The 27,839-nt window shown below is 40.6% G+C and overlaps 1 protein-coding gene across 6 annotated transcripts in view; it reads left to right on the top strand.

The window, feature by feature from the left end:
- KYNU (kynureninase) overlaps positions 1-27,839 on the top strand; it is a 58,362-nt gene that overhangs the window by 3,200 nt on the left and 27,323 nt on the right. For 5 of the 6 annotated variants that reach the window (XM_042041208.1, XM_042041205.1, XM_042041209.1 and 2 more), the window contains exons 2-8: positions 1,857-2,046; positions 7,225-7,345; positions 13,939-14,021; positions 19,661-19,722; positions 21,069-21,140; positions 22,611-22,685; positions 24,027-24,173. In XM_042041208.1, coding sequence (XP_041897142.1) covers positions 1,878-2,046; positions 7,225-7,345; positions 13,939-14,021; positions 19,661-19,722; positions 21,069-21,140; positions 22,611-22,685; positions 24,027-24,173 — 729 coding nt within the window. In that variant the 5' untranslated portion in view covers positions 1,857-1,877. The remainder of the gene's footprint in view (positions 1-1,856; positions 2,047-7,224; positions 7,346-13,938; positions 14,022-19,660; positions 19,723-21,068; positions 21,141-22,610; positions 22,686-24,026; positions 24,174-27,839) is intronic. The other variant, XM_042041206.1, reaches the window with a different exon arrangement.

Raw genomic sequence — 27,839 nt, 5'->3', positions numbered from 1 at the left:
TCCCTGGGGCACAGGGAGCCTCGTCACACCTTCTTCAGGGCTTTCAGTGGGGTGGCAGCCCTTTGTGACATGGGGTGTCCTGACCCCAACCAGCTTGGCCACTTGAGCATCACACTCAACTACCAGTCTTGATGTAGCCCTCTGCCTCCTAGAAATCTTGAAAAGCACTCTGAAAACCAAGATGCTGAAATACCTTTTTTTTTTCCTCCCAAAACATTTTTGCCATTTTATTTTCCTTTTTACAATGTAAAGGATGATTAGAGAGAATGAGTGGGAATGATAAATTTGGCGACAATGAGGAGGTATGAACAACCTGTGTGGAGACAGCATAAAAATAGGATGTCTCCAATAACTCCCAGGGGAGGGTGAACATTAGCTAAATGAAACCTGTTGTTTTAAAGAACTCTGCTGGTATTGGTTTTTTTTTTTTTGAACTCTGCATGCTGGTGGGAGGGAAAAAATTGTTAGTGTAAGGTATCAAGTCTGGAGGGGAAAAAGATTATGTTCTCATCATAACCCAAATGATAGCAGATTAAAGCAGGTAAGTAGCATCATGCTGGCCATTTGGCCAGAGTATAAACAGGTTTGGGTTAATTGGCACTAAGGAGGCTGTGCTGTTTAGGGGTTTATATTTAAATGCCAACTGTTGTCTTTCCCGTATGTGTTGACAAAGCTCTTCTCAACAGTCATCTGTTGTTCTACACACAGCTTGTTTCTGGATAACTGTATGGAGGATATTTTGGCTTTGAGAAATGAGAGCTTATGGAAGATATGTGCTTAAAGAGCTTTCTTTCTCAAACAGAGAGAAAAAGTGATATTCTCTAGTGGCTCTGTGCTGCATGTCATGTGCTAATCCATCCTATTTCAGCCTATCCCCTCGAGTGTTCCTTTGCAGCAAGACTCCTGGGGATGTTAAAAAGGCAGAGAACATTGTGTGGTGTAACTACACATTTCTCTCAACTGGGGCAGCCACCAAGCATCTCACTGAGCCTCTTGGCTGCCTGCTGCCACAAAAACACAGCAGTGAAGTCGTGCCCTAAAGTGCAGAGTATGTGTTGCAAACCTTCTTTGCCAACTGTAAAGCCAAGTGCACAAGTGCTGTCTGGAAGACAGTGGTGTCTCTGAGCATTACAGTTACAGGACTGTTTTCATATCAAGATCAACGAGCTTGTAAATTTTGCAGTTAGTTTTGGATGTTCTCGTAGAGTCCATGGTCTGTCATATTTCTGATTTCACTTGGGCTTCTCTCCTCTCCCAGAAGAAACAGAACTAAACCAGCAGGATACGTGGTGTAGCTGAAAGGAAATATTAATTCAAGGCTCTGATCCTGAAAGCTGTGTTTGCCTGACACCCGCATCCTGCCTGCTCTCCCCTTGCACATGAGCATGGCCGTATACAAACACCCCCTCCAATTTTTGAGGCAAAAAATGCTGCAAGGGGCTGAACGTTGCACAGCCTGGAAACAACTTCAGTGTATCTGTGCACCTGCTATTCTGAGGAGCTCAGACTGCAGAAACAATAATGCTGCCTCTGGCTTTGACATCTCCAAACTGTGAGTGACACTCCAGCATTTGGAACTCCTGTCAGTCTGGCAGGAGAATTTGGAGTCTGATAAAGCTTAAAAAGGGAAGAGCTTTGTATCTATAGAAGGGAAAGAAAAAAGCCTTTGGGGGTTACAGCAATATGTTGCCTTGGAAATATTTGATCAGGCTTACCAGTCTATTCAGACACTTCACTTTTTAAAAGCTTTAACTCAAGTAACTTTGGGTCCTGAATGATGCAGCTTTAGTGACTGCTTATCAGCCACTCGTGACTATGCAAACTGCAGAAGCTAAACTGTCATTTCTGACTTTCAGGTGAAATTGAATGACCTGAAAATGGATCTATCTTCTCCTGTGCTCCCAGCAAGCATTTTGGAACAAACTGCCTTGCAGCTCGGGTGCAGTCCCACAGACAAAAAACTCGCTTTCCACTTAGATGAAAAAGATGAGTTAAAGCATCTTCGGGAATGTTTCTGTATCCCCAAAGTTAAGGATCTGCCTCCAAGTGAGAATTATAATTACTGTGAGGGAGAGGGAGGGGGAAAGGGCTGGGCTTCACATCTTCTGCATGTGTTTATCACAAGTCTTTGGAAATCATCGTCACTTATGAGATAATTGAGCAATTGTAGTCATATCTGAGCACAGAATGTCCCTGCTGTTGCTAAATCAATCCATCAGCTTATTCTAGCACCAAAAGCTCTATGTTCTCGTTCCCATCCTGAATCAAATGTGAGGATACAGTACTTACACGGTGCTTATGCTGTCAGTCAGCAGCTTTGAACAATGTAGTGACTGATTGAAAATTATAGGCAGTAGCTTTTCTGTCTAATGGCTTGAAACAGCAGCGTCGCTTGGGATAGTTCAGAGCAGTTGCTTCCTTGGTGTGATTCAGTTTGGTATTATCTGTCTAGTTACAATTATTTTAGTTAATGAAAGAGACAGTATATATATTATGTGACCATTTATGTCTTATTGCTAGTGGTGGAGCTATTTTCTCACTGAGGCCAAATGGAAGACTGTGCCTCAGAACAAATAATTGATCTGAGCAAATAATTCATAATGAAGTCTTTTATTTGAAGATATTTTCCACTTTCCTCATGAATTGCCTAAAAATAGATAGCACCTGACTTCAGTGTAGCTATGTAAAATTGTTCTGGACATTTTTCTCCTTCTTTCCTGTTCCATAGATTGTTTTGAGGAGCCTGTGGGATGTCTGGGCATGGGGAGGGCTTGGTGTGGAGGCAGGAGGGGTAGAAAGAGGGGTGGCAGACTGAGAGGGAAGCATTTGCTTCAGGCTAGCACTCCCAGCCCACCAAAACTAAAAACCAACTCCACATTCTTTTAGATACCTGCAATAGCCGCATTCATGCAGGGAAACATGGTAGGAGCAGCCACCTGTGGAGGCAGCAAGGTCCTGGTCTCTTCTCATGCTTCCCAGGTCCTGTTTGGGTTTACTTTCATCTCAGTTACATGGAGAGCAAAAGCTGGGCTGGCTCTGCAGACCCTGGTCCCTGAACACTGGCCACTGGAGAAATGGCAGATTATTTCCTTAGATAGTGAACACATATAGGCATAGTCACTCTCCTCCTTTCCTGCCTTGGCAAAATGCACCTATTGAAAATCAAAGGAAAAAATATGATAGAACTTTCTTGTTTGTTTGTTCGTTTTTTTTTTCCCCAGTAAATTCAGATAGAATTTTCCACAGATTTTCTGAAAGGAACAGTACTGATGGTAAATGAGAAATTACAGGTGCATTCACCAAACTGTGTCCAGTAAGAAACTGTGACAGAAAATGGTGTCAATAGTCAGAATTCCAGGGAATCTTTTGAAACTGTCTCTGTCTTCAGTATCTTCCTGCCAAGCAAAGATGAGTGTTGGGAATGCTGTCTGCTCCTGCCCTTAGGATACAGGGATGATAAATCTCAGTTTTTTATGTTCTGGGGACATTGGCTTTTTTTTCTCCACATTCAAATCCTTGAGTTATGCTGTTTCTATTATTCAGAGCAGGACTGGACACTTTGCAAATATTTAAACTATTGTGCTTCCTCCCTGCCTCCTTAATTTTTCATTTTCATTTTTTTTACCCTGGTCACTTAAGAGAGTTTACTAAACCCCTCTGTTTGGATAGTTGACTCTTCTGTACTCAAAGCTCCTTCAGCTGCCACCGTGGTGCTGCAAGATGTGCCACTAGAGCTGGAAAGATGCTGGAACACAGACCCCATGGAAGTGGTGCTGCTGGAATCCAGCCCAAGTAGGACACATGAGCAGCAGCTGCATCTTTGACTGCAGAAAGTCGAATGTCTCTCCACAATATCAAAGGTCACTTTTCAGTGTACTGTTGTAGCAGCTTCAGATCAAAGAATCTTCTGAGAAGTAGGCAGAGGTTTTGATACCCACGTGACAGTTTTGGTTTCTTCCCTTCCAAACTCCTTTATTGTTTGGTTTTCAATTACCACAATATTTAGACCCGTGGACTGCTGATGTGGGGTTTTTCCCCTGTCACTACAATAATATTTAGTCCTGAGACTGTGGAGATCTATATGTTTTAGTGAAGATAAACAATGTACAAAGTAGTACCAGTTGAAAAGCACAGAGAACCCACCATTCTGGTGTTCCTAAACTGAGGGGTTTTTCCCTCTCCTTTTTTTTTTCCTGTCCTTCTTTTCTGTGCTTCAGCTGTCATCATGAACAGCTTCCCTGCTGAAGAACAGCGGGGGTGTAAAGATATATATATTTGCATTGTGTGTCTATACCATAGAGACAGATCTGCCGTGACATTTATCTGCGCCCAGGAGCGGATGCCAGATAACGCGTTCCTGAAGATAAATGTCATTACAGATATTAGCCATCAAATATTCTTTATATATTTACATAAAACATTACAATGAGGCTTTAAAATGAAACCTTACAAGAAGCAGATGAGAACATCCATAGGAGACAACTGTAAGATGACGTACAGGAAAATATTTAGGAAGTCATTATAATAGTTTAATTTAGTTATCAAGTTATAACCTGTCAGAGCTGTTTATTTGTTGTATCAATCAAGAGGAAACCAGTAGCAGCCTAACTCCCTGCAAAGCTCAGAGGCTTTATGTGCAAGCATGAGGGACGAGGCTCAGGTGAGCAAATGAGGAGAAAATGACAGCAGAAGATTTAGAGAAATGCTTGCATCTCCTCGCCCTTCTCCCAGCTGACAACAAAGTCTCTTTAACGCTCTCTTCTCACACCACAGGGAGCAGGCAGGAATGACTAGATTGCAGTTGGGCACCTAATCACCCATCTGATTAAGGCTATGGCTTGTGCTTTGTCACCTTGTGAAGGAGTAGGGCATCATTTGGGTTTCTTGGGAATAAAAAGATGCCCCGGAGTGAAAGCGCTGAGGTGTACTTCCCAGAAGAAATGGTTAAAGGTAGTGGTTAATCATAAAAATCTGGCTCTTTGGAGGGCTGGTGAGGGGGGTACAGGCAAGTGTGAAAGACAATCTTTTATCATTCAGCTAAGGACAGAGCTCAGATAAGTATAAGCAGATTTAGTCCTTCCTTTCTGATTAATAAACCCATTATATTTTTCCCTTTTATATTTCTGACAATAAACTTGCTTTTCCTTTTAGGTTTAAAAGAAGTGCATCTTTAATACAGATGAATGAGGATAATTAGTATGCAAAATAATGTATGTGATTAGATTTGACCAGTTTGCATGAATCTGAGTAGGTGTGTGAATATATAATATATTTAAGTAATCTTAATGTAAATGTATTTTTTGATCCAGGCTACTCTAAGAACATATTTCAATATTTTTTTTCTTTGCCTTTATTTCCTCAATTGTGTTTATTTCCTGTTGGAATATTTCAAGATGTGTTTCAAATCAACCACAGCTCCTCCAGAAATTAAAAGGGCCAATACCAGGAGAAATAAATGTAATTTGGGGAAAGACAGGTGCTAGGCTTAGGGGAAAAAACTGTATCATTCTTAAGAATATCACAGTGAATGTGGAGTTGTTGGAGCACGAGGGGGTGGTGATCAGGAGAAATTACAAAGATGGTAGAAAAAAAAAAGGCAGCAATGTCCAAAAGGAGTCTTTTAGTGATGTCAGAGAGGAGGAAGTAAATAGCTTTTTTTGTCAAAAGGAAAAAAAGTTCATCCAGATTCAGATTTGATAACACACCACAAAAAGAATATCCAAAGAAACAGGTATAGAAGTGCCAAAATACACTTTATCAAAAAGGTAATGCCCTATATATCCAACAGTGAACAAGAGATGTTTTTATTTAGAAAGGACTGTGGTGTAAGAAAAGCTGGCTTGCTAATATTTCCTCACCTGTTTTACTGCTTGGTGACTATTAGTCAGACTGAGCTCCAAATTCTTGAGCAAAGATCCTTCTCTCTAATCCCAGTGGAAAAGTGTTATTGTGTTTCTTGGTAGGAAAAGAACTGTTAATAGAATCAATTTGGGGGCATGGATAATATTTATGCCTCTCTGTTTTCATTCATATTAGAATGGAGATGAAAAACAGACGTTGTGTCTGCAAAACAGATTAGGCAGAGATTGCTCCCTGACTTATGCTTTTTAAAAGCCTCTAAAACTTTAATTAAGAAATTACCCAAGTTGTCTATACTCCTGAAAAATGTGTTTCTGGGCAAGCACAATGAAATTGGTAACTGTTAGTGCAAAAGGTAGTAAGATACCTTTTCCAAGCTGTTTTTCTACAGGTCTTATAAAATTTTCACAGACTGAATTGCGATCTTATGGTTCATTTTTAGCATGTATCTTAACATGCTCATTCATTTTATCTTTATTCTGAGGCATATTGATTATATTTACCAAAATTATATGTGGTATTAGCTTTTGGGATATTGTAAGTATTGGGTGTAGAAGAATGCAAATTACTGCTTCCAGAAGGTCACCATCACTTGTCCCTCCAACAATCTCTAACATGAGAAATAACAGAAGAAGGCTGTGTTTGGATTGATAGATGATGACACAGGGTAATTAGATTGTTCAGAACCTCACTAGAGCTATTATTTATAAATTTCTACTGCCTTGCTTTTCTCCTAATCACTGAAAGGATTTGTCAACATAGATTTCCTCCTCCTCCTCAGATGATGACGTGAAGTGCAGCCCACAGTATTTGCTGACAAGACAAGAACTTTTGAGACTGCCTTAAAGTATTCTGCACAATGACTACATTTTTCTAAATAGAGGTTTAATTGTGCAGGGAGAACTTACATGAAAAACACAGATTTACCTAGTCCTAACTTTTATTAAATGCATGATTCCAGTAGCTTCATGACTCAGAGTAGGCATGTATTGGAAGAAAAGTGGACAGCCTGGTTGGGAAAACGCTCCCTGTTTACTCACTGCTGGTTACAGACCTGATAAAATCAGTGCCAGTGACTGCTTCTCACACAGCCCCTGAGACCTGTGGATTTAGTGATGCCTGAACTCACATCAGCCCCAAAAATTGTAGGAGGAAAAGGTGAATAATTGCTTGCAAATTGCCTGCTGTCCTCCTTAGATCCTTTGCAGGGTTACTGGGTGGTGCTCTGGGAGAGAGGTCAGGATGTGACACCTCTGTTCTCGTATGGGGACCGTGATGTCCCAGGGGATGGGCAATGGACAGAGCCCCGGTGCCCTCCTGTGCTCACTCCCACGTACGTTTTGTTTCTGTGCTTTCCCTCCACAGCTGACCTGAGCCTGGTGAATGGAGAGGAGAGCTGCATATACTTCGTTGGGAATTCTCTTGGGCTCCAGCCAAGAAAAGTTAAAACTTACTTGGATGAGGAACTGGACAAGTGGGCTCGAACGTGAGTACCCTGCAGGGTGTGCCAGATGCTCACCTGTGCTTCAGAGGAGCACTTTATTTTGGGATCTTCCTTGGTACTGCTTGAACAGCAGAATAGCATGTTAAAAGTACTGCAGCCCAGGAGTAAAACATGTTCAGTGTTTCCCTAGCACTGTTTATATCTCTTTTAAAGGCAGGAGCTAAAACAGGCAAATAGACCCTTCCAGCTGTGCTAACCCATGCTGTGTGTGGTGGCTCTGCTTGGCTCACCTGCAGGACCTGTGCAGTTTAACCCTCCCCACCCAGCAGCATTTTTAAACAGTGTTTCTACACAAGGCACACAAACCTATTTGGTCAGTGCTGCTTGCTGATGAATGTGGTGGTGTTCCAGGCCCTGTGATGTTCTAGTTAGTGTTTTTAACTGTGTGATTCACCCTGCAGGCCTTGCAACAGGCAGTTCCCCTTGAAATAGCACTGAATGCAGGTGATGCTCCTGCCAGCGCTGGCAGGTTTTTGGCTCCTCTTAAACCAAGTCTCTGCCTGACAAGTTCATTTTATTTAGAAAGAAACGTTCCTGTCTTCTCAGTATCATCTCAGCAAGGAGCTGAGTGTGGATTGCAATGAGCTTTGCTGAATGAACCTGATGTAAAAGAGACAGGATAAAAGAAGGACACATTGCAGGAAAGGGACACTGTTATCATAACAAATGGGGAATTTTTTAATATACACAGGGGAAAGAAAAAGCTTTTTTTACTCTTTATTTAGGTTTTTTTTAATATTATGTTCTGTTTCCATTAAGAGTCTGTGCTTTGAGATCTCCAGCACCTGCCTGAGCAGCTGGAGCAGGGATGAGTAAGGAAAATGATGAGTAAAAAACAGGGAACTGAAGGTGGGAAAGGAAAATAACATCCAGATGAGTGAGTGAGCTGGGTGAGAGATGAACTCTTTTATAGGGTGCGGGATATGAGTGGAACAGATGTGATTTCATGGTGAAAGAGCAGAGGAAATATGGAGAGGCAGAAGAGGAAACATGAATTCTGCTAAGTGGGCAGCCTTGTTTCAGTAGGAACAGTCGAGATGGAGGCTTCTCAATGCAAATGTGAAAACTCTGTAGCTGCTCTTCCACTTGAGAATGTATGAATGCTGGGAGTTCATCAACATGGTTTATTGTTTCCTATTTATCACCTGTACTCTCATAGGTAAGAAGGCTGAGAATGAGTGGAACTTTGGGAGGCGCTCGTTCCTTCTGGGTATTCAGTCAGCACAGCAATGCAGTTTCTCCAGTTGTTTGAAAAAATTGCAACCCTGTCCATTTCTGGGCTGTTATCCCACTTTATCAGGGAAACAGCTGAGCTCCTTCAAAAGGCAGAAGCCAGATAACATTCTCAGAGTGACGCACTGGGACTGCAAACTTATTTCAGCTCCTCCACTGTATCTTTTCACTGGCTCACTTCTATTCTTGTGTTTGTCTTTGCTGCAGTGAAGGATGAGGTTTTCCTCAGTGACTATAAAAACCTGGAAGAAAAGGGTAGGCAGTGTGTTTCTTCAGATCAAAAGTGCCTTCAGGAACTGTAACTAAGGGGGAAATATGCCTGAACATTGATTTCAAGCCACTGGAAGAGAGGGAGCAAAACTAGAAAGTCTGTCTGCAAAAACACATCTTGGCCTCAAAAGCCTTACCCAGAATAAATCATAAAGTTTAAAAACAAATTAAAACCAAAAAAAAAAAACCCCAAAGAACCAACCAAACAGAAAAGCTCAAGATCAGCAAAGAAACAGAATAAAATCCTGCACCTAAAGCAACTGAGACAGCTGCGGTAAGATCAAGCTGATTTTGAGAACAGTGTATGCTTGGAGAAGGTGGTGAATGGAATGCAAAGGAATAGGTGGCTGAAGGTACAGAAATGGGTACTTTTATTCCAGTCATCAAGGACAGCTTAGCAAAGCCCAGTCTAAGGTGGTAGCTGTTCCCAGCTGAAGCCTGCTCAATGGCTGGTGTGCTGGCAGTGTGGGATGTAGTGGCTCTGGCTTAGATAAATAAGTAGCAAAAATCTAAGAAATGCCATGCAAATTAGGTACATCTATCAAGTCAGCAGTGGTATAGATTCTGGCTTTCTTATAAATTGGTTTATTGCATTTTCTGTTTGTTGTGTCTTGGGACCCCTCTCAAAGAGCTGCAAGTCTATTTAAATGGCTTTCACTGCTTGTAGTTAATGGCAAGAGTGAAAAGGAAGATTACCTACTGCTGGTCAAAGGCAGGGAAGCTGTAGCTTTATCTCCAAGTGGTGATGGTGACTCATTAGGGCAAAGCTGGGAGAGAAAAGCATGGAAAATCCTCTTTTCTTGTTGTGCTCCGTCTTAGGGCTTTGTTCCTTTCCCCCACCTCCACTTCAACTGGTGGGTTATCACTTTCTTCATACATCTGCCTCCCACACACCTCCTCTGGTTTTGTATTCTTCCTCTCCATATCCTTCATTCCTCTGGTTTTATGCTAATGTGTGAAAATTACAAATCCAAGCCACTGACATTCTCAGTATGGATTTAAAAGGAGTCTTTGAGACTTCATCTTTCAGTTATGATTTCAGCTAAATCCAAGACTTATTGAATGAGGGGCAAAAAGGGATGAAGAGTTGTTCCCTTGTGTTTAGCCAAGAGTAGTCAATAACATAATATTTTAAAAGTCTGAATTTCAAGGGACGTTTTTGGTTGGAGGAAGGCCAAGAGGTGCTTTGCAGTGCCTTGTTTTCCCCTTTGCCCTGCCAGAACTGGTTAAGTAATTAAAATATTTTATAGAATCATTACTGCGTGTGAGCATACTCATTGCAGCAGGCAATGTCTCTCTCATCTGAATAACTCATTAAAGTGGAACAATTAAGACAGAAGGGAGCCTGCTGTAGCCAGTTGTGCTCTTGTGAAGGGCTGACAGGGCGACTGGGGATTGGGGACCCTGCTGCATGCAAGTCTTGAGGACCTGAGTTGAGTAAAATTAAGACTGAAAGGAAAACTTGTTCTCTGTGGATTCATCAATGTTGGCACAGTAAATATAAACAAGGAATTAATAAATTGAGTCTAGAAATAGAATATATATATATTTCTAAGCATTGAAGCAGTCTGGCAAGAGGCTGACATGAACAGAGTAGATTAACAACCTCCTAGTTTGAGGAAGGCTTTGTAATATAGCACTTGCACTAGCAAAGATTATTTTCAGCAAGTCAGAAGGTATCTTTGGGTCTGTGTGCTGAACTAATCCTGCAGGATGTGAGAGCCTTGCAAACAAGAGTGCAGCTTGACCAATCCCTGTTTGACAGATCCACCTCTCCTGCCACTCTCAGAACTCATCTCAGCACTCTGCCTTTCAGCAGGTTGTATAGTAAAGCTGCAAATGCCTGTTGCAATGCCCTGGGTTTTTTAGTTTTCTCTTTAATCTACTGGCCCATACAGTTCTTTTTCTTTCGATATGTCTTCCTTTTCTTGGCTGTTTCTTTGCTTGAAACCATGGTCCAACTTAAGAGTCTGTACTGGCTCATTAAATACCTTGCATCATTTTTGGCAAAGGAGCAAGAAGGAAATTTGCACTTGAACAAGATTTGGATGAGCACAGAAGATTCCTGAAGATGGCAATTAATTTAAATTCCTTTTCTCACCGCCTTTGAAACCCTGGGATCATCTCAGAAAATGTGTTTCTAGCTCCCTTAGCAAGCTTTAAATCAACCAGACCTCAGCGAATAAAACGTGGCATTGTGATTTCCTGCCAAATTGAAAATAAAATGGTAACCGACTAAAAATTAATTTGCACAATGAGAAACTCTCATGGAAGTTGAAGAAATATCTACTTGTCTGATGGTCCGTGATTTGATGGATGAAGTTTTGTATTCATTAATTTGTTTAAATCTCTTTTGCTGCCTAGGGTGCAGTGGGAGAAAAAAAGGGATGTAGGCTCTCCATGTCTGAGGGGAATGCCAGGAGCACTGCACTTGTGTCCTTAAAGATTATTACCCCCAGTGCCTACCAGAGCTGAGAGAGGGGTGGCATAATATACAGAGATATAAATTCTCTGAGGCAGAGCATAGAATTTTACAACCTGAGTGTAATAGGATGTATTGTGCCATCAGCAAAGTCTACAGAGTTTCATGTGATTAAAATAAAAAAAGGGTCCAAGAATATGCTTTTAACTACCATTTTAGCAGCAATAATTTTTGTCTCTTGGCATTTATATTGGCCATCAAGAGGGAGGCAAGCTGTAAGCTGTGCCATAATAATAATAATATGAATAATAATAAATGCTGCTGCTCCCTTCTTTCAATATGGTTAAATGTCCATGTTTTCCTCTCAAAATAAAACATTCTCATGCCCAAAATCTCACAACTGTTTTCATGATAACTTGGAAATTTATTCTGAGGTTTTGATAGTCCTGTGTGCTGATAGAGAGAACTTTCATTAGTAAATTCCCATTAGGATGACACTAATGGCTATAAAATCAGGGAAGGCTAATGAAAGAGAATCCCATAGGTAGTTAGAACTTATTTTTCCCATCTTATTATGTTTGCTATCCTCTTTCAGAAATACAGATTCCCTCAGGCTGGGAGCCACTGAAAATCTTTGGGGGTTTTATTTTAACAGTCTGTATTATCCTAAAGTCCCTTGATCGCTATATTACAGTTAAGAATAAGACAGGGAATTACCAGTAAATGTCTTGCTGTTTGTGAAACATATACCCCTGTCTGCAGGGAATGCAGCTGTATTGTGGGCTGATAGAAAGGAAGACATTTTAGCACTAATCCTGCCCCTCGCAGCATTTTCTGGCCTCCCCACCCACTGCCTTTTCTCCTCATCTAGGAAATGTTCCTGTAAATGAGGGTTATTTCACACTGCCCGCTCTCTGCTGTCGAGGACTCATCAGAGAGCAATTCTAAAATGGAGAAAAGCAGTCAGGTGCTGTACCATGACCTTATCCAAACTGAGGAGCAGGCTCCTCCTTGTCTATGTGGGGTTGGATTTGTTGAACAGAGGGATGTTATTTTATCTGTAAGAGATGTGCAGTTGTACCTGTGCACTCCTTCAGATGTTGACCTAATCTAGTCCAAAATTAAATGGTGTTTTGCAAGGATGAGAGGCTTGAAATGGTTAATACAGCTGTGCTTTTTTGCAGCAGCTCCCCTATTCTTTTATGGAAATATCCCTAGGAGATGTGAATTAGACCCAAGTCAATCAAAAAGGGTCTGACTGTAAAACACCCAGGTAATTTTTGTGGGAGACAGAATGAAACTGTACCTGAGAAGGGAAAGTATGAGGTGGATAGGGAAAACCAATCTTTAAAATAGCCTTGAGAATGGGGTAGTGTCTCAGGCACCCTCCTTTCTCATGTCTTAATCTGCCAGCTGTCCTCCCATGATTTTGAGTGAATGTTGTGGGCCGGTTCTTCTTTAAAGGGTTTATTACTTTTTTCTTCTTGTTTTCTCACATCAAAGCTATTAGGGCTTCTTTTGCTCTCTACCCGGCTTCCTACCAGCTTTGTCCTTATTTTGAAACAGCTTTATACTCAGCCTCATGCAGCCTGGTGTTTCCAACTCCACAAGTACCCCGTGGTGCTCAGCAAATATGAAAATCATCCAGTGTGAGATGGGAGCCCAGAGCAATGTTCCCCTGGATTAGCACCATTATTACTTTTCTCAATCTGCCTCCATTTGCATTTAAATCTGTACTCTACACCCTGCATGTTTAAGAAACTGGGCAACTTTTTATTTATATATGCATGGTTAGAAGTTTTCTTCTCCGTCATAATTGAAGGAAAATTTAGTTCAAAGCACATAATCGAGAATTTAATTTATATATCTGTCACTTCAGAGTAGCAGCACGCTTGGGTTTAAGGTGACCATATGATCCCCTGTAGACAGGAGCTGTTTGCAATATAAAGTTTTAAAATAGCCTTTGTCAACCCAAAAAGCTTTATGCACACTTGGAGCTAGAAAAAATTTTCAGGGAAAAGAGAAACAATGAAAATTAGCAAACAGCTCTGTTGATGCAGGGAAGCACCTGCCCCTGCATGAAGTACCCTCTGGTTTATGCAGAAGGGTGAGCTCAGACAGGAGATACAGGAGGATGGAAATTGTTTCTGACAAGAAATATTCCTGGGAGTAAGGCAGTGTTTAAGTCTATCATCCTCGGCACCATATAATGTTCAGCCAGAGATGCATGTTGGGGAAGTCTGTGGGGTGAGCTCTGCTCTCTGTGCAGTGGTGTGAGCCGGGGTTAGCAGGTGCCATCCCACACTGGGATGCTCTGTCCCAGCTTTCCTGTCCCCAGAGGCTTCCAGAACCCATGCAGCCACTTCCAGGGGCCTTGTGAAAAAGCTATCAGCTTTAATTCTGAGGAATTTCTAGAGGAATTTTGTGGGCCAAAATAAATAATTTTCAAGCAAGTGAAATCCTGTCAGAAACCAATAAATTGCCTTTTCTCTGCAGTTTAATGGTATGAGAACAGTGTTGTGCTCAGCTTAGGCAAGTCTCATCCTGCTCATCCATCCTCCAAATGTGTAGTCTCCAAATCAGGTATGACTCTTAGGACTGATCCAAATAGAATACCACACATTTTCATCATTTTTCCATTCCTTTTCAGAGGTGTCCATGGCCATTTCAATGGCCAGCGCCCATGGGCTTTGGCAGACGAGTGCATCCTGGACCTGATGGCTGAGCTGGTTGGTAGGTGTGAACTGCAGTGGAAAATCTTTCTCCAGAAATAAAATCAACTTTGGTTTCTTTTAAGACTCAAAACCCTGAAATTCTGTAGGCAGAATTTCATTCTTTTTATTCTTGTATTTGAAAGTAGGTTTTCGTGTGAGTGGACTAACACTTTATTTTAAGGCTGCGAGTGATTTAGGAGATGGATGTATGTGATAATGTATGGCCATATGCAGATCATGAAAGTAATTGCAGCAGAGGGCTTCTTGGAACATCATAAACCACTTGGACTAACATGTGAATCCCTTTTAAGGGGCACTTGGTATTGGAGAATCTCAGTCGCTCTACCAGAAGTAAAATTATGAACTTTCCCCTTTGAAAAATTATTTCTATCTAGACATTTTCTGCTTTTTTCCTCTTTTCCCTGCCACTAAATCCAGATTCATATTTGAGAGCTGCTTATGTCAATGGAGCAGATAATTGGGGCAGGACCTGCTATCAATGAGTTCCCATTACCCTTCTGTGCCCCTTGAGGAGCCTGCAGTGCTGCAGGACTTTGGCAGGAAGCGCTTCTGGTTATTCCAGAGATTGAGGAGCCCTCTGGAGACTCCTCTTGGTGAATTTGCCATGAAAGCAGCCAGCTGAGCAGGAATGCAAATTTCCTCTATCACTTCTTTCTCCGTGTAGTTGCTGAAATAGTCACTGGGATTTCCTTCAGAGTTGTCTCTGGAGGGGGAAGACAAATTATCTTGGCAGGGTCTTTTTCTCCCTAACCGTCCCAGCTGTTGTCAAGGCTAGGTTAGTAGATTTTGGGGAGATTTGGCCCATATTTCAATGTAGGTGTTGAAGGCAACTCTCAATAGCAACTGTCAGGACTGAATTATCAGGCATTCATTTGTGCCATCACTAAGGGAAAATATTACCCTTATGTTGACCTACTGTATTCCAGATATTGTATCGTAATTTCTCCTCCAACTGCAGACAAGTGCTCAATGAGAAAATTATGGTTTTTCTCCTTCAAGAAAAGCAAATGGGGTTGGAACAATTGGAAGCAGGGACATTAAAAAATGTTTCATGACAAATTTATTTATAAACTTATAAATAAAATCCCTCTCTGAATTCTTTATGATGTTTCCAAATAGCTAAAATAGTGAGTGTTATTATTGGAGGAGAACAAATGCAATAAATTATTGTTGTAGTTGGTCTATCCATGATGTAAACACTGAGATAATATAAATATGAGTGTGGTTACACTGGGCATCACCGGGTTATGTAGAAAAATCCCATCTGCAGAATGAAATAAAGTAACCCAAAATGCAGATTGAGGGTTCTGATTTTGTAAGTTGCCATTGTTGTACCTGGTATTGCTCAGGAGGTTAAGAAGTTACTTCTCTTGCTTTCATTACATTCAAGGGCAAGCTCAGCACCTTCATCCGTTAAGCACCATAGAACATAAAAATGTGGAAATATAAAGGGTTGGAGGGTGTTGAAATGCTGAATGCAGCTGATTTAGGGATTTCTCCAGTATGACCCATCTCCCTTGGCCAGTGGATATTCTTGTTCTGGTAGGTACAACTAGGAAGCTGTGGACAGGTGGGGAAAGGTGACTTGGAATTTTCAATTGAAAATCTTGAATTTAACTAAGCAGGCAGTCAAGAATTTCTCTTAGGTCGTACTCCCAGGCACCTAAATTAGTAATCAAGGTAAGACCACTGATGTTGTTCACATAACCAGGAGAGAGAGCTAAGATTCCCTAAAGGACAGCTGGAAACTCCTGAGTTATCATCTTTCTCTGCATCACCTTCTGTGACTGTTTGCCTCTGCTTTGTTTGCAAAACGTGGACCCCCATGGCAGGCTGAGCCCTGACCTCCTGCCACTGCCACTGCCAGGGTCCCTCTGGCCTCAGCTGTGGGTTAAGAGTCACTGCAGAAAGCAGGGAACGAGGCTGGGACCCTTTTTCCTTTAACCATCTGTCTTGTAGAGGCTGCCAACTATGTTCTGCTTTAATATTAATTTAACTAAAAGATGCATTGTAGGTGTAAGGAGTTAGAAATGAGAGCTTTGCTTAAATTTCATCTAATTGCTTGTCCATCTCCTTAGTTTCCTTTTACTTACCGAACTCCATGTGACACCGGTGCTTTTACATCACAATGGCTTAACCACAATGAACTTACTACAATTTTCTTCATGGTAAACAAATATTTTAAAATTTTCAATGAAAATTAAGACTGAACTCACCCTACCACTAACCTAACTTTTGTTTTTAAGATTATTTCCTGGGAAGAGTTTTCTAGTCCTGTTGCTTTCGTCAAAGATAAAGGGCATGATTGGTGTTCTCTTCTCCAGAATTTTCAGGGCTTTGTCTGATTGAATTGCAAAATGTGGTATGGGCACACATCTGCCCCTCAAATTTATGTGCAGGGCTTTGTTTAGAAAATATCCTGACTTTTTACAGGACATAAGTGAATGTTTCTTAGCATGCAGATGAATTAATATTTCATTATTATAAATAATGGATGCATTGTAGTAAATTCCAATTTTTAAATTTTAGGCAATCATGAAGAGGCTAAAAGAATAAATGCGGGAAAAAAAGTTATGTTAAAATGCTCTCTTTGAATGTGGTATTTCACAGAATCATTAAATGGTTTGGGTTGGAAGGGATCTCAAAGTTCCAACCCTCACAATTTATGTTTAAGTACCATTTTGCAACAAAAAATAATATTTATTATGCATGAATATGTAGTTGAATGAATTCTGAATTTACTTTCTTATTGACTTTAATGTAAGAACAATAACAGAATTTTACTGTGCTTTTTATTCAGTATTGAACATGTTATGGAGGAGGAAGAATTGTCATTTCTCGCCCTAAGTAGTGGTAGGAAGTAAAATTCTTTGGTGAGATTTATTCAGGAGTGGACCAAAGACTGTAAAATACCTTTGTCTGTTTAATGGTTTATAGTGCACGAACACCTTGCTTATTAAATGCAGTCACATTTTCTTGTTCAATGAAAGTTACAGTAGTAAATACATTGTGAAATGAAGAGTCAAGGTCAGTGGAGGCCACAGCTTTTTTTCTGCGCTCACACCAAGTGGCAGAACGCAGTGAAGGCAATCTCTGCTTCTCCTACCAGACTTTATTAAAACATTACAACCTTGGCAGGATCACCTTCTGATGGAACAAGATTAACTGTGTGGCTGCGGCTGTACGATGTGCTCGGGCAGGTCTCTGTTGAGGGAAGACTGAATGCTGAGCAGATTTGGAGTGACTTTGAGTGATAAGGATTATTTGAAATAACCAAAATGTTTTTCGAAATTGGGGCCCTTAGCCTTTTTCCAATCATTTTACAAAATGCTTTTTACTTACTCCATCGAGGATCAGACTTCCCCAGCAGTCAGAGAGGAGAAGGATGGCAGCGTCTGCCTAACGCAATCATAATTGTCTCTGAAGTTGTACTTTGCAAACGCTGCTTCCTTTTATTAAAGAGGAGATTTATCACGCAGAACATACAGGTTTTAGCCTGTCCTGGAGATATGGTATAAAGTTAGGAAATAAGGAAGGCAAACATAATTTTGTCTCCCGTGTGCTGGGTCTTTGAATATTGTAATAGGTTAATTGGATCACGGAAAGGTTGTTTTCCGAAATGCAGTGCAGGTTATAAAGGATAACAGTTTTCCAATGACATGGATGAGGTTTGTTTTGTGGGCATGAAATTCAATAATGGAAGGCTTTTAATAAATATATAATTTACAGAAGACCAAGACTTACATGACAAATGTAGTGTCATATTTAATTTGGGATGCTAGCATGCAGCTAAAAATGATCTACAGATTAACCATTTGTTTTATACAGAATCAGTACAGCAGGCAGAGGATTGCTCGTGCAGAATTTGCTGTGAAAGCCCCAGATTTCACAGAAGGAGCAGAGGGACAAATAAGAACAATACCATTTCTTGATCCTGTCCCTTTTTTCAGCCTCAAGAGTTCCATAGAAATATTAAAACTGCAAATAATACTGTTTGGAGCTGCAATCACTCTCTCTCTAGCTGTCTCCTGTATCTGCAATAGAACAGCCCCAAGGTGACCTCTGCCAGCAGCATGGAGCCTGCAGATGCAATGCTATCTGAGGGAAGAAAAGAAAGCAAAGGAGAGGAGTTTAAGGGAAAAAAGCTTATTTTTTCCTATGAAGGACTAGTCCCTCATTTATTTCTTTCCACAAACTTGATGATGTTCCTGGTGTCTGAAGGAGGAGGGAGCTTATTCATGGCATCTCGTTTTTGTTGTGGCTCATCCCCTGGAATGATCATTCAAAGCCACTGGCATTATTTGCCAAATCCTTCTGTTCAAAACTTGGGGATTTCAGCAACACATGGAAATGTCCTTGAACACCTCAATGAGAACGGTGCTTGGCTTTTCCTGTGCTGGCAGAAGCTGAGGCCTGCTCAGAAGGAATTTATTAATGAATATAATTATAGATTTCCATGTTTTTGGGCTATATTTGCCTGTATTGTGTTGAACCCATGGTTATGACTTTCCTATGCTGATAAAGCACTCGCCCTGTGAATTTAAACTGTTTAGGATGTAGTGGGAGTGTGTCAGGTGTCCCCCAAGGCAGGGACAGGAGAAATTCAGAATTCAGCTTTCCTTTTCTTGTGGCTCTCCTTACCTTTTTTTTTTACCCCAAATCATGTTTTCCTTCCTCATTACCGATTTCAAGGGTGGCTGCTGCCCTCCCTGCCTGCTTACTTGTTTCCATCCCTCCCTGTCCGCAACCTCTCTCCACATTTGGTGAATCCGTGGCTGAGTGATGGCCAGGACAAGGTGCATGAGCCCATCTCTCACCTGAGGAAGACTCTCAGAAGTTGATTTGTCTCAAGGGTGAATTTCTGCTCTTCAACAATGGACATCAAGCAAACCAGAAGGAAACAGGAATTGATTTTCTCCATATCTTTGTGCCACCCTGTCCTGCCTAAAACCTTTCACCAGAGGTTGATAAGTGCTGGAGAACTTGTTACTAAATACTTGCTAACAACAATTAGTTGTTACTAATTAGCTCTGCCTGTGATTAGCTGTAGTCCGAATGCATCTGTTATTATCCTCCTTGGAGCACTGTGGGAATGGCTTCTTGTGAAGCTGCTACATTAATAATGGTCTGTTATATCCAATAGGTCAGTCTTGCTTATTTCATTTTTTAATTAGGGATGAGACATATCTTTAAATTACAGTAACTACTTAAAATAGATGATTATCTTAATATATTTTCTCGCTTATGTTACATATGAACTTCTGACAAAAATAAGTCTTCAAGCCTTGCTTTACGCATAGTCTTTGTGACCTGACTTGTCTGAGGTATTCAAGATAGTAAATCCACTGGTTGTTTTCTGGGAAATGGAGATACTTCACTGTTTTTTTGTTTTCTGCGTCTGACCTGAAAAAATAAATATTTGCCTGCCAGTGCAGTGTAGAGAGTCAGACAAGAAATCTTTTTATTTCCCTCTGATGACACCTCAAATGTTCGTTTCCTTTCCAGTCTTTGGAGAGACATTGACTGAACTCATGCTTTTGCTTTCCCACCACTGTTTTATGTGTCTCTGAAATTTTAAAGGAAAACTCCTTTAAATGGAAAACCATTTTTTAAACTTTTTATCTCTTTATTATTCAGGGGCCAAAAGACAAGAAATAGCCTTAATGAATGGGCTGACTGTTAACTTGCACCTTCAGATGGTATGTCCTTATGATGTATGTTTAATGTTGTGTTGACAGGTATTTTTCTCCTTTCTTTGTGTGTGCAAGCAAAGTGCTTTCTGAGGACCTCACAGAGACAGCACTGCGTGACAGATTAACTTTTTAAGCCTCGGGAGTTGTATCTTGAATAATGTATGTGCAAGACCTGGCCTGACTCAGTACTAAGCAGGAAAGATGGACAGAGAAATATTTTCAAGGACTCTGTAGGGACAGCTGTTTGAGCTGTTCTCACATGCGTTGTATGACAGTTACCAGAGAAAAACCTTATTATTTAAGAAACATTCGCAGGTAACTTCTCAAATTTCAATTCCACTCCAAATTTCAAGGAAACAGGAGCTCAGCTGTGAGCAAGACAAAGATGTAATATCAATCGAGCTTAAAATGTAGTTGCATACAAGAGATGAAACTTAGAATTATGCTATTTTATATGTGCCTAAAATGTGCTAAAGCATTTTGATTTGCATGACATAGCAGCCATAAATGTGTCTTATTTATGCTCAGGTGTCCCTGAGGCTACATAAAGCCTGTCTCTAGTTCTCCAGTATTTCCAAAGATTTGGTTCAACCGAGTGTAGATGTGAAGCTTCACTTTGTGTGGTTCACACAGAAAGGTTTATCGTGTCTCTTACCTTTGTTAAATTAATGAACCTGGAGCAGGGCAGGATGGGGCTCAGTACAAACCAATTCACAGGGCTACTCTGCCCTGAATTAGGTGTGAAATTCTTGAGTACACAGACCGAGCAGGAGGTTGTGTAACCCAAGCTAGCTTGAGGAGGAGAACTGTAAGTCTTAATTGTAAGCAGGTTTGTAAGTCTTCCTGGTCCTCCTGGCACGGTGGCCAGCCCAGCATGCCAGAAACTGAGAAGAAAAGACCACCCACCTGAAGATGCTGAGATCAGGTCTTTGGTCAGCCTTGTTTCGGAGTGAGGGATGATTCCATAACTGAAGTTTTAGGGCAGGAATGTAAATCCAATTCTTTTTCACTGCCTGCTGCTCTTCAGCAGCTGCTTTTGCTTGCTGGATGGAGCTGGGTGAAATCCCATCTTCCCTGGCTGCAGTCAAAGCTTTGCCATTGATTCCCTTAAGGGCAAGTTTTCACTGCTGGGTTTTGGTGGCCTTTGTTATGGATATATGAAATACAGTATTATAACGCTCTCCTACTTTGGTAAATGTTACATGGACAAAGAAATATTTGTAATTTCTGGGGGATTCTCTGCAGCTGGCATAAAAGTAAAGCAGCCTTTATTAAGTAATATGCTGGGAGCATCTTTCTCATCTCTGCTTAGATAAATTTCAATATTTCTTTCCTTTTTTTTTCCTTAACAGCTATCTTTCTTTAAGCCTACTCCAAGACGCTATAAAATTCTTCTAGAAGCAAGAGCCTTTCCCTCTGACCATGTAAGAAATTAATATTTCACCATATTTGTATTATTAATCATATTTTTCCAAAGAATATCAGTAGTATGATTTGAATATTTATTAGCTCATCTTGTCCAAGTAACATTATAATAAAAAAATCTGTTAGAAGCTTTTGAGCTCAGCATATTTTACAGAATGTAGCTTTATTCCTTTTGTTCAAATAAGAAGTGTTGCAAGAGGAAAAGATTGAATGGATGCATTGATTTATTAGTCTTTTTAAAGACATTGAGCAAACTACTGGCCTAAATCAACTAAAATTGTAAATGTTTTATTAATTCTTGTTGCTGTTTTACTTTATGAAACCAAATCAATACCAACTCACAACATTAACACTTATATATCCCCAGACAGAGATGGAAATGTTTGTTCTTAGCACTTTAGATTACTAGTTCAAACATAATTTGTCTGCTATAAAATAGGAGACAATAGCCCGTGCATCAGAGCTTCGAGCAAATTAATCTTTGGGTTTGTGGCCCACTGCTACTTTATCAGCAGCACCGTAAACCCCTGGAAACTGATAACAAATTTGATCTCTAAGGTGTGATAAAAGCAACTCGGGCCACTAACGGGTTTATTTGTAATGAAGATGCTGGCACAGATGTATACACCTCAAATTGGTTTTATTCTAAGTAATGTTCAGATTAATCCCACATTTGTTCCATGTGTACTTGTACACTTACACTCCATCCTCTTAAATTTCCATGGCACTTCAGTAATAATCTCTGCAACTGCCATCGCTTCAGTTCCTGTTGTGAAATTTTAAACTCTTTTATACTGTTATTTGATGATTGTTATTTGATCTCCAGGACCATTATTTATCAATAAAATCAGCAGATAGGATTTTTGAAATAGCTTGAGAGCTTAAAGCTCTTAATTCCTCCCAGCTGGGCAGCAAATAGAAGAGGTGAGGATGTCACAGGGGAGGATGTCTGTGCTGGCCAAACCTTGTTTGTATTGGCAGCAGGGCATGTGGGTACCCAGGGCTCCTAGAGAAGGAAAGCTCTTCTCCTTGGCTGTTATCCCTGCATTTTTGGCTTTCTGGCCTCTGGTGAAGTGCATCCATCACATCACAGAACCATGGAATGGTTTAGGTTGGGAAGGACTTCAAGGTCATCCTGTTCCAAGCCCCCTGCCATGCCACCCACTGGATCAGGTTGCTCAGGGCCCCATCTCCACCCTCATTCTGCTCCATGGATTTATCCTGTGGGTTTTAGGCTTTGACTTTTTCCTTGCAGTCTGAGATGGATTAAATTCAGATCTTTTTTAATCCAAAGGAAATCTGTAAATTTCTCAGTGGAGTTGGATTATGCTTTCAAGCATTACTTCTAGTGAAAGGCAAGGCATCTGAGCATCTTTTTGAAGTTCTGATGTGTTTGTCCTTTCTTTTTGTTTTTGTAGTTGTTTATCATGTATTTGTGTTAATGTTGTCTGCATGGAATTCTCTTCCAGTATGCTGTCGAGTCCCAGCTCCAACTGCATGGGCTGGATGTGGAGAAAAGCATGGTCCTGCTGCAGCCACAGCAGGTTGGTGAGGAATCTGTCACTTCTGTTTGCTGCCACCAAGGGCAGAAACATATTTCATGTGAAAGCAGGCATATATTCTGAAATATTGTAACGTAGAAGTTGTTATCAGTGTTTATTAAAACTTAGATAAAGTTTATGAATCATAAACAGGTGTGTTTCAGCATATATTTTTGACATTAAACCCCATTTTATAATTGCTGATTCAATAGCTAGTTTTCCTGGAAGAACAACAACAACAACAAAGCTATTTTCTCGATTTTTCCCATTTCCAAAAAAACTGGCAGACTCTTGAGTCACCTACAAAATACAGTAACTCACTGAGAATGCCCAATGTCCTTTGAATGTCCTGAGGTAAGAGATTGCCATGACACGAGCACCACTGTGTCTGCATCAGCACAGGCTGAGGGAAAGGTCTGCTCTCAGTAATATGCAATTCAGATTAATTTGAAAGGCTGCCTCGCTTCACTTCTGCAGCATTAAGAACTTTGTCACCTAACTATAAACCGGGGGTGACCTTTTGCTTCTGAAATCTGAGTCATCTTGTGAGTAAAGAGCCCACTCCTGAATGCTTGATAGATTTGCAGAGATTGTTGAGATAATAACAGTCCCTTGCAATTCAACCATCTTGCCCAAGCTTTTTTCAGTAACAAGTCTAATTTAATTCTAGGTTTTCACTGCCTAATTGATCCCTAGGTGGTGGTATGTTTTACAAGATCCCTTGCTAGGAAGACAGGAGGAGGATGGGGCAGTAATTTTCCTATAAAGAATCAAAAATGAGGTTGATTTTTTTTTTTCTTTGTGGTTGAAATTCTTCTATATTTAATGACCACAGATTTGGGGATTTTTGTACTTTTGATGATGTGAGACATATTGTTTTTGAAATATAAATATGGCAGGTTTATAATAGCTTCCTGTGGGATACCAAGTTTGACAGAAAAGTACAGAGTGAAACTGATAGGCAACTTTCAAGTCTTGTGGGTGTCACAAATTTCAGATGCCACTTAAAAATCATTAGATGTTCTGTCTGCACCAGGAATTTTTGACTGTAGATTAAAACTGTCAGAAATATTAAAGAGTATGAAGTGTGTTAGAGTATGAAGCGAATACACTTTTTATAACTGACACCTCCAAGATTCACTTGCTAACGATTTTTTTTTTTTTAGGTTTCTACTCATAGGCTACTTCATACACCTTTGTATATCATTACCATGCTAAGGATTTGCTTTTGATCTCCTTATGCAAGCAGCCTGGCTCATGGGAAAATATAGATTATGAAACAAGGAATGACAGTTTCATTACTGCCAGAGTTGATGTAAAATACCTGCTTTAACTTTGTTTTAGGGGGAGGAGACCTTGAGGACTGAAGATATCCTGGCTGTAATTGAGAAGGAAGGGGACTCTATTGCTGTCATTCTGTTCAGTGGGGTGCAGTACTACACAGGACAGTTGTTTGACATCCCTAGAATAACAAAGGCTGGCCAAAAAAAGGTAGGAGTTCACCAGGTGTGTTCTTTTCATACAATTTTAGATCAGTTTTCTGTGTGAAATATTTTTAATGTCAGTTGTTCTTTTTTTTTTTTTTTTTGTTTTTTAAGAACAAAACACTGAAATCTGTGGGGCTCTGGTAAAATGTAAAAGCACTCTGTGCCCAGACCCTTTGGGGACTGTGTGCTGCATGAAGAAATACCCCTGTGGGAACAATATTTCAGGCAGAAAAGTCCTAAATTATTTGGAAAAGGTAATTCATGGCTATTAACTTTGACACGGCTTGTCTTGAAGGATAGAATACCAAGAGCCTCAGTGCAGAAGGAGGAGGTGGCAATCACAGCTCTAATCTCTCTTTGAAAGTTAGTTTGTGTAAGATTTCTGAGCTTTTTTGACAGACTTTTATGATTTCACTCCTTTCCTGCAGCCATACCATGGCAGTTTTTGCCCCCATGAGCAGGGGGGTGAGCTCCCTGTGGAGCCAGCACCACTCAGACTCCACTGATGAGTTTTCCAGAGACAGGCACAATGTGGAGCACATCAACATCACAAGATGAGTGTATTTTAGTGATGACTCAGCCTTCAGAGCTTGCAGGCAGTGTGTTCTGTGGACATAGCTGTAAAACTCTTTAACCATCTCAATTGCCTTAGGAATCCAGGAGAAAATAGTTTTTAATTAAGTTGTCTTATCAACAGGAGGTCACCAGACTTTCCATAGTGGCAGCCTTTTACCGGATGCACCTTATCTCACACAAGATTAAACCACTGAAGGGTAAACTTATTTAGTATCACAGGATTTTTGACAAACCAGCTAACTCTTTATATTTAATGGTTTAACTCCCTGGAGAGGTTCCTACCTCACAACACACTATACATCTTCTGTAGCTGTAGGTTTGGCAGTGGAATTTTTTCTGGACGTCTGGGCGTAAGTTATGCTGGTGGCAAGCAATGGTAAAGTCCCCCCTGGGAGAGCAGAGCAGGTGTGAGAACTAGCACAGGGCCCATGGGATATAAAAAGGGAATGTTCTCACAGAGCAGCATCTGGTGTTAAAAACAGTACAAAACAAAACCAACTTCTGACACACATGAAGAAAAGCAGGGTGAAAAGAAAGGTGGGGAGTCAGCTGCAAGGGAAGTGGGTTTGTGTAGGAGCTCCAAAAGCAACACTGTCATGGTGCTTTCCTGGAGTGTCTGCCAGTACTTTGCTGACCACAAAACATCACAATTACACCATGCTGGAATGTTAGAAAGGGAAGACAGGTTATTAACAGGATGATGCCACCCACTGCTCTACTCTCGCTCTCTCCTGGTGGCAGCAGAGCTTTCGTTCAGCTGCCAACACCTACATGTCTTCAGTGCTGCTTCCCAGAAATCTGCTCCTTGATGTGTCTGAAAGGTGTCTGAGAAAGAGAGAGAGAAATCTTTCTGCCTTTCCAGAAAGATGAACAACCTGGGAAAAGCCTATCACTTTACCACCTCTCTAAAGATACTCTCTGGACTGTGGGCTGCACACTTGGATATGTGGAAGAGATGCAGTTTCACTGACAGCTCTAAACTGCCCCAAAGTGGTGTTCTGGGAGAGAGTAGACACTCACAGCTTATTACATGGAGTGAAAATGGATTTGATGTTTATAAAATCTGAGGAGATAACCAGGACTTGGTGGAGAAAGATTAAAATTTCTGTAAGGGAGTGAAAATAATAATAATAATAATAATATTAACTCAGGGGTATGGGCTTCCACAGGGATACACACAGAAACACCACACACTTTACACAGAGACTATATCATGTTCCTGAAGAGCAGAGCAATTTGTGACAGCAATTCAGCATTCCAGTAGGAACAGGTAGATGTCAAAGGCCTGTTTCCACCTGAATGCCTGTTAGAAATGACATAATGTAGACATGAATCTCTTCTTCCACAGATTTTTCAAGGGGGAGAAAAAAAAAACCCACCAAATTGAATTGCTAGTGTCTTTGTGGTTTGAGTGTGCAGGATTGAGATCCAGGTAGATTCGTGAACTAAAATATCATTAGTAAACTGAAAAAGCAAAATTAATTCAACCTGAAGAACTGTTTGAGTACCCTTAAGGCTTGAAAAGCATGAGCCAGCCGTGTTTTTATTTCTCTCCTGTCAGATACACTCAGCTCAGTGTCCTTACAGATTCTGCCCCCGGGTTAAGTGATGTTTATATGTTTATACAAATCCTCTTTGTAACAAACTGTTACACCACACTTCAGCATCTGCGTATGACAAATATTTACTTGAACAGCCACAAAATCGTTGATTCATGAAGAGCTTCTGTTTTAATATTGGTAAGAGGCATTTCTGCTCCCTGCTGCTTCTCTTGGACTCAGAGCTTCTGGTTATCAAAATGCCCAAAATGTGGGGTCTTCAAAAGCAATTGGATCCTCTTCTCTTTTCCCAGGCCAGAGCTGGGGTTAGGAACTGCTGTTGGATTAGAGGAGAACCAAAGCAACTGCTGAAGCAGTCATTAGCATCTATACATCTGTAGGTTTAATTGGACTTACAGACCATATCTCCTTCAAGAACTTCTGGACCTGATGAAACCAGCATTGTTTTATAGACAACATATTGTCACAGATAGGCTGAAAGTCCTTTTAAAAACAGGTAAGACTGAAAAGTCATGTTTGTAGCAAAAATACAAGGTTCTCCTTCCCAGGGATGAAGGGTAGTGAAATGACCCTGTGCTCCTGAACAGAAAATAGGGTGGGGAGAGCTGACAAGCAAATGAGTCAGAAGGGGAAAATACAAGGTGAAAATGTCATTTGAGAAGAGAGGGAAAAAAAATCACCTGTCAGCCAGTATGTCAGAGAGAAGTCCTACACAGATGGTCTTAATAATTCTTTTAATGTACAATTGAAATAAAATCCCGTGATGTTGTGCCCTATCAGGGCTTGGCTAGAGATTCGAGCTGTGAGCTCTGGAGGCCTGGAAAATGTCCTAGGATTCTTGAGGTCAATCATTTATGAATTAAGTTACTGATTTCCTTTTACATTTTTTAAGCCAATTTCCTAAGTTCTCTGCGTACATTAAGATTCCTCCCAGAGTGAAAGCTCTGCACATAGACAGCTTCATTAAGTCATTAAATATTAAATGAACTAAATTAAGCTTGAAAAATTACCTCAGGCTATTTTTCCATCTAAGGTCTCTCAGATAAATCAAAATTACTACATATTGTGCAAGAGACTCATCAGCAGGCTGAGGAGGATGTAACAGTTTTCCTTGTTTCATACTTTCAAGCTTGCTCTAGAGGATGGAGGAGGCTGAGTTGTTTTTTCTACAAGTGAAGAAATGGCTGACTTTTAGGAGACTCTACCTTTCAAACACAATTTTCATTTCATAAGTTAAATTGTACTTTCCACTGACTCTGTACCGTTATGTAAAATATTTTAATCTCTTGAGTCCCAGTAGGAAGAGCTTTAAGATCCTTCATCTTCATTTCTTTTCCTGTCTCTCTTTCTAAATGTCCCAGCTTTGCTGGCGTGAAGCTGTCATTTCTCTCCCTCTCTCCAAATGTCATTGTCCATGCTGAGTTGTTACCTGCTGGTTATCAGCAGCTACCCAGACACTTTGCAGAAATGACTTTTAGATGTTGGAATAAAATGGAAGAGGCAGGGGAGAGCACATGTCCTCTCCTTTGCCCAGA

This window comes from Corvus kubaryi, unplaced genomic scaffold (genome assembly GCF_017639235.1).
Source record: "Corvus kubaryi isolate FWS band 111438036 unplaced genomic scaffold, C.kubaryi_AGA036_p1.0 37396, whole genome shotgun sequence".
Classification (NCBI taxonomy): Eukaryota; Metazoa; Chordata; class Aves; order Passeriformes; family Corvidae; genus Corvus; species Corvus kubaryi.
The sequence above is the reverse complement of the archived record's forward strand: the minus strand, read 5'-3'. Positions and strand labels throughout refer to the sequence as shown.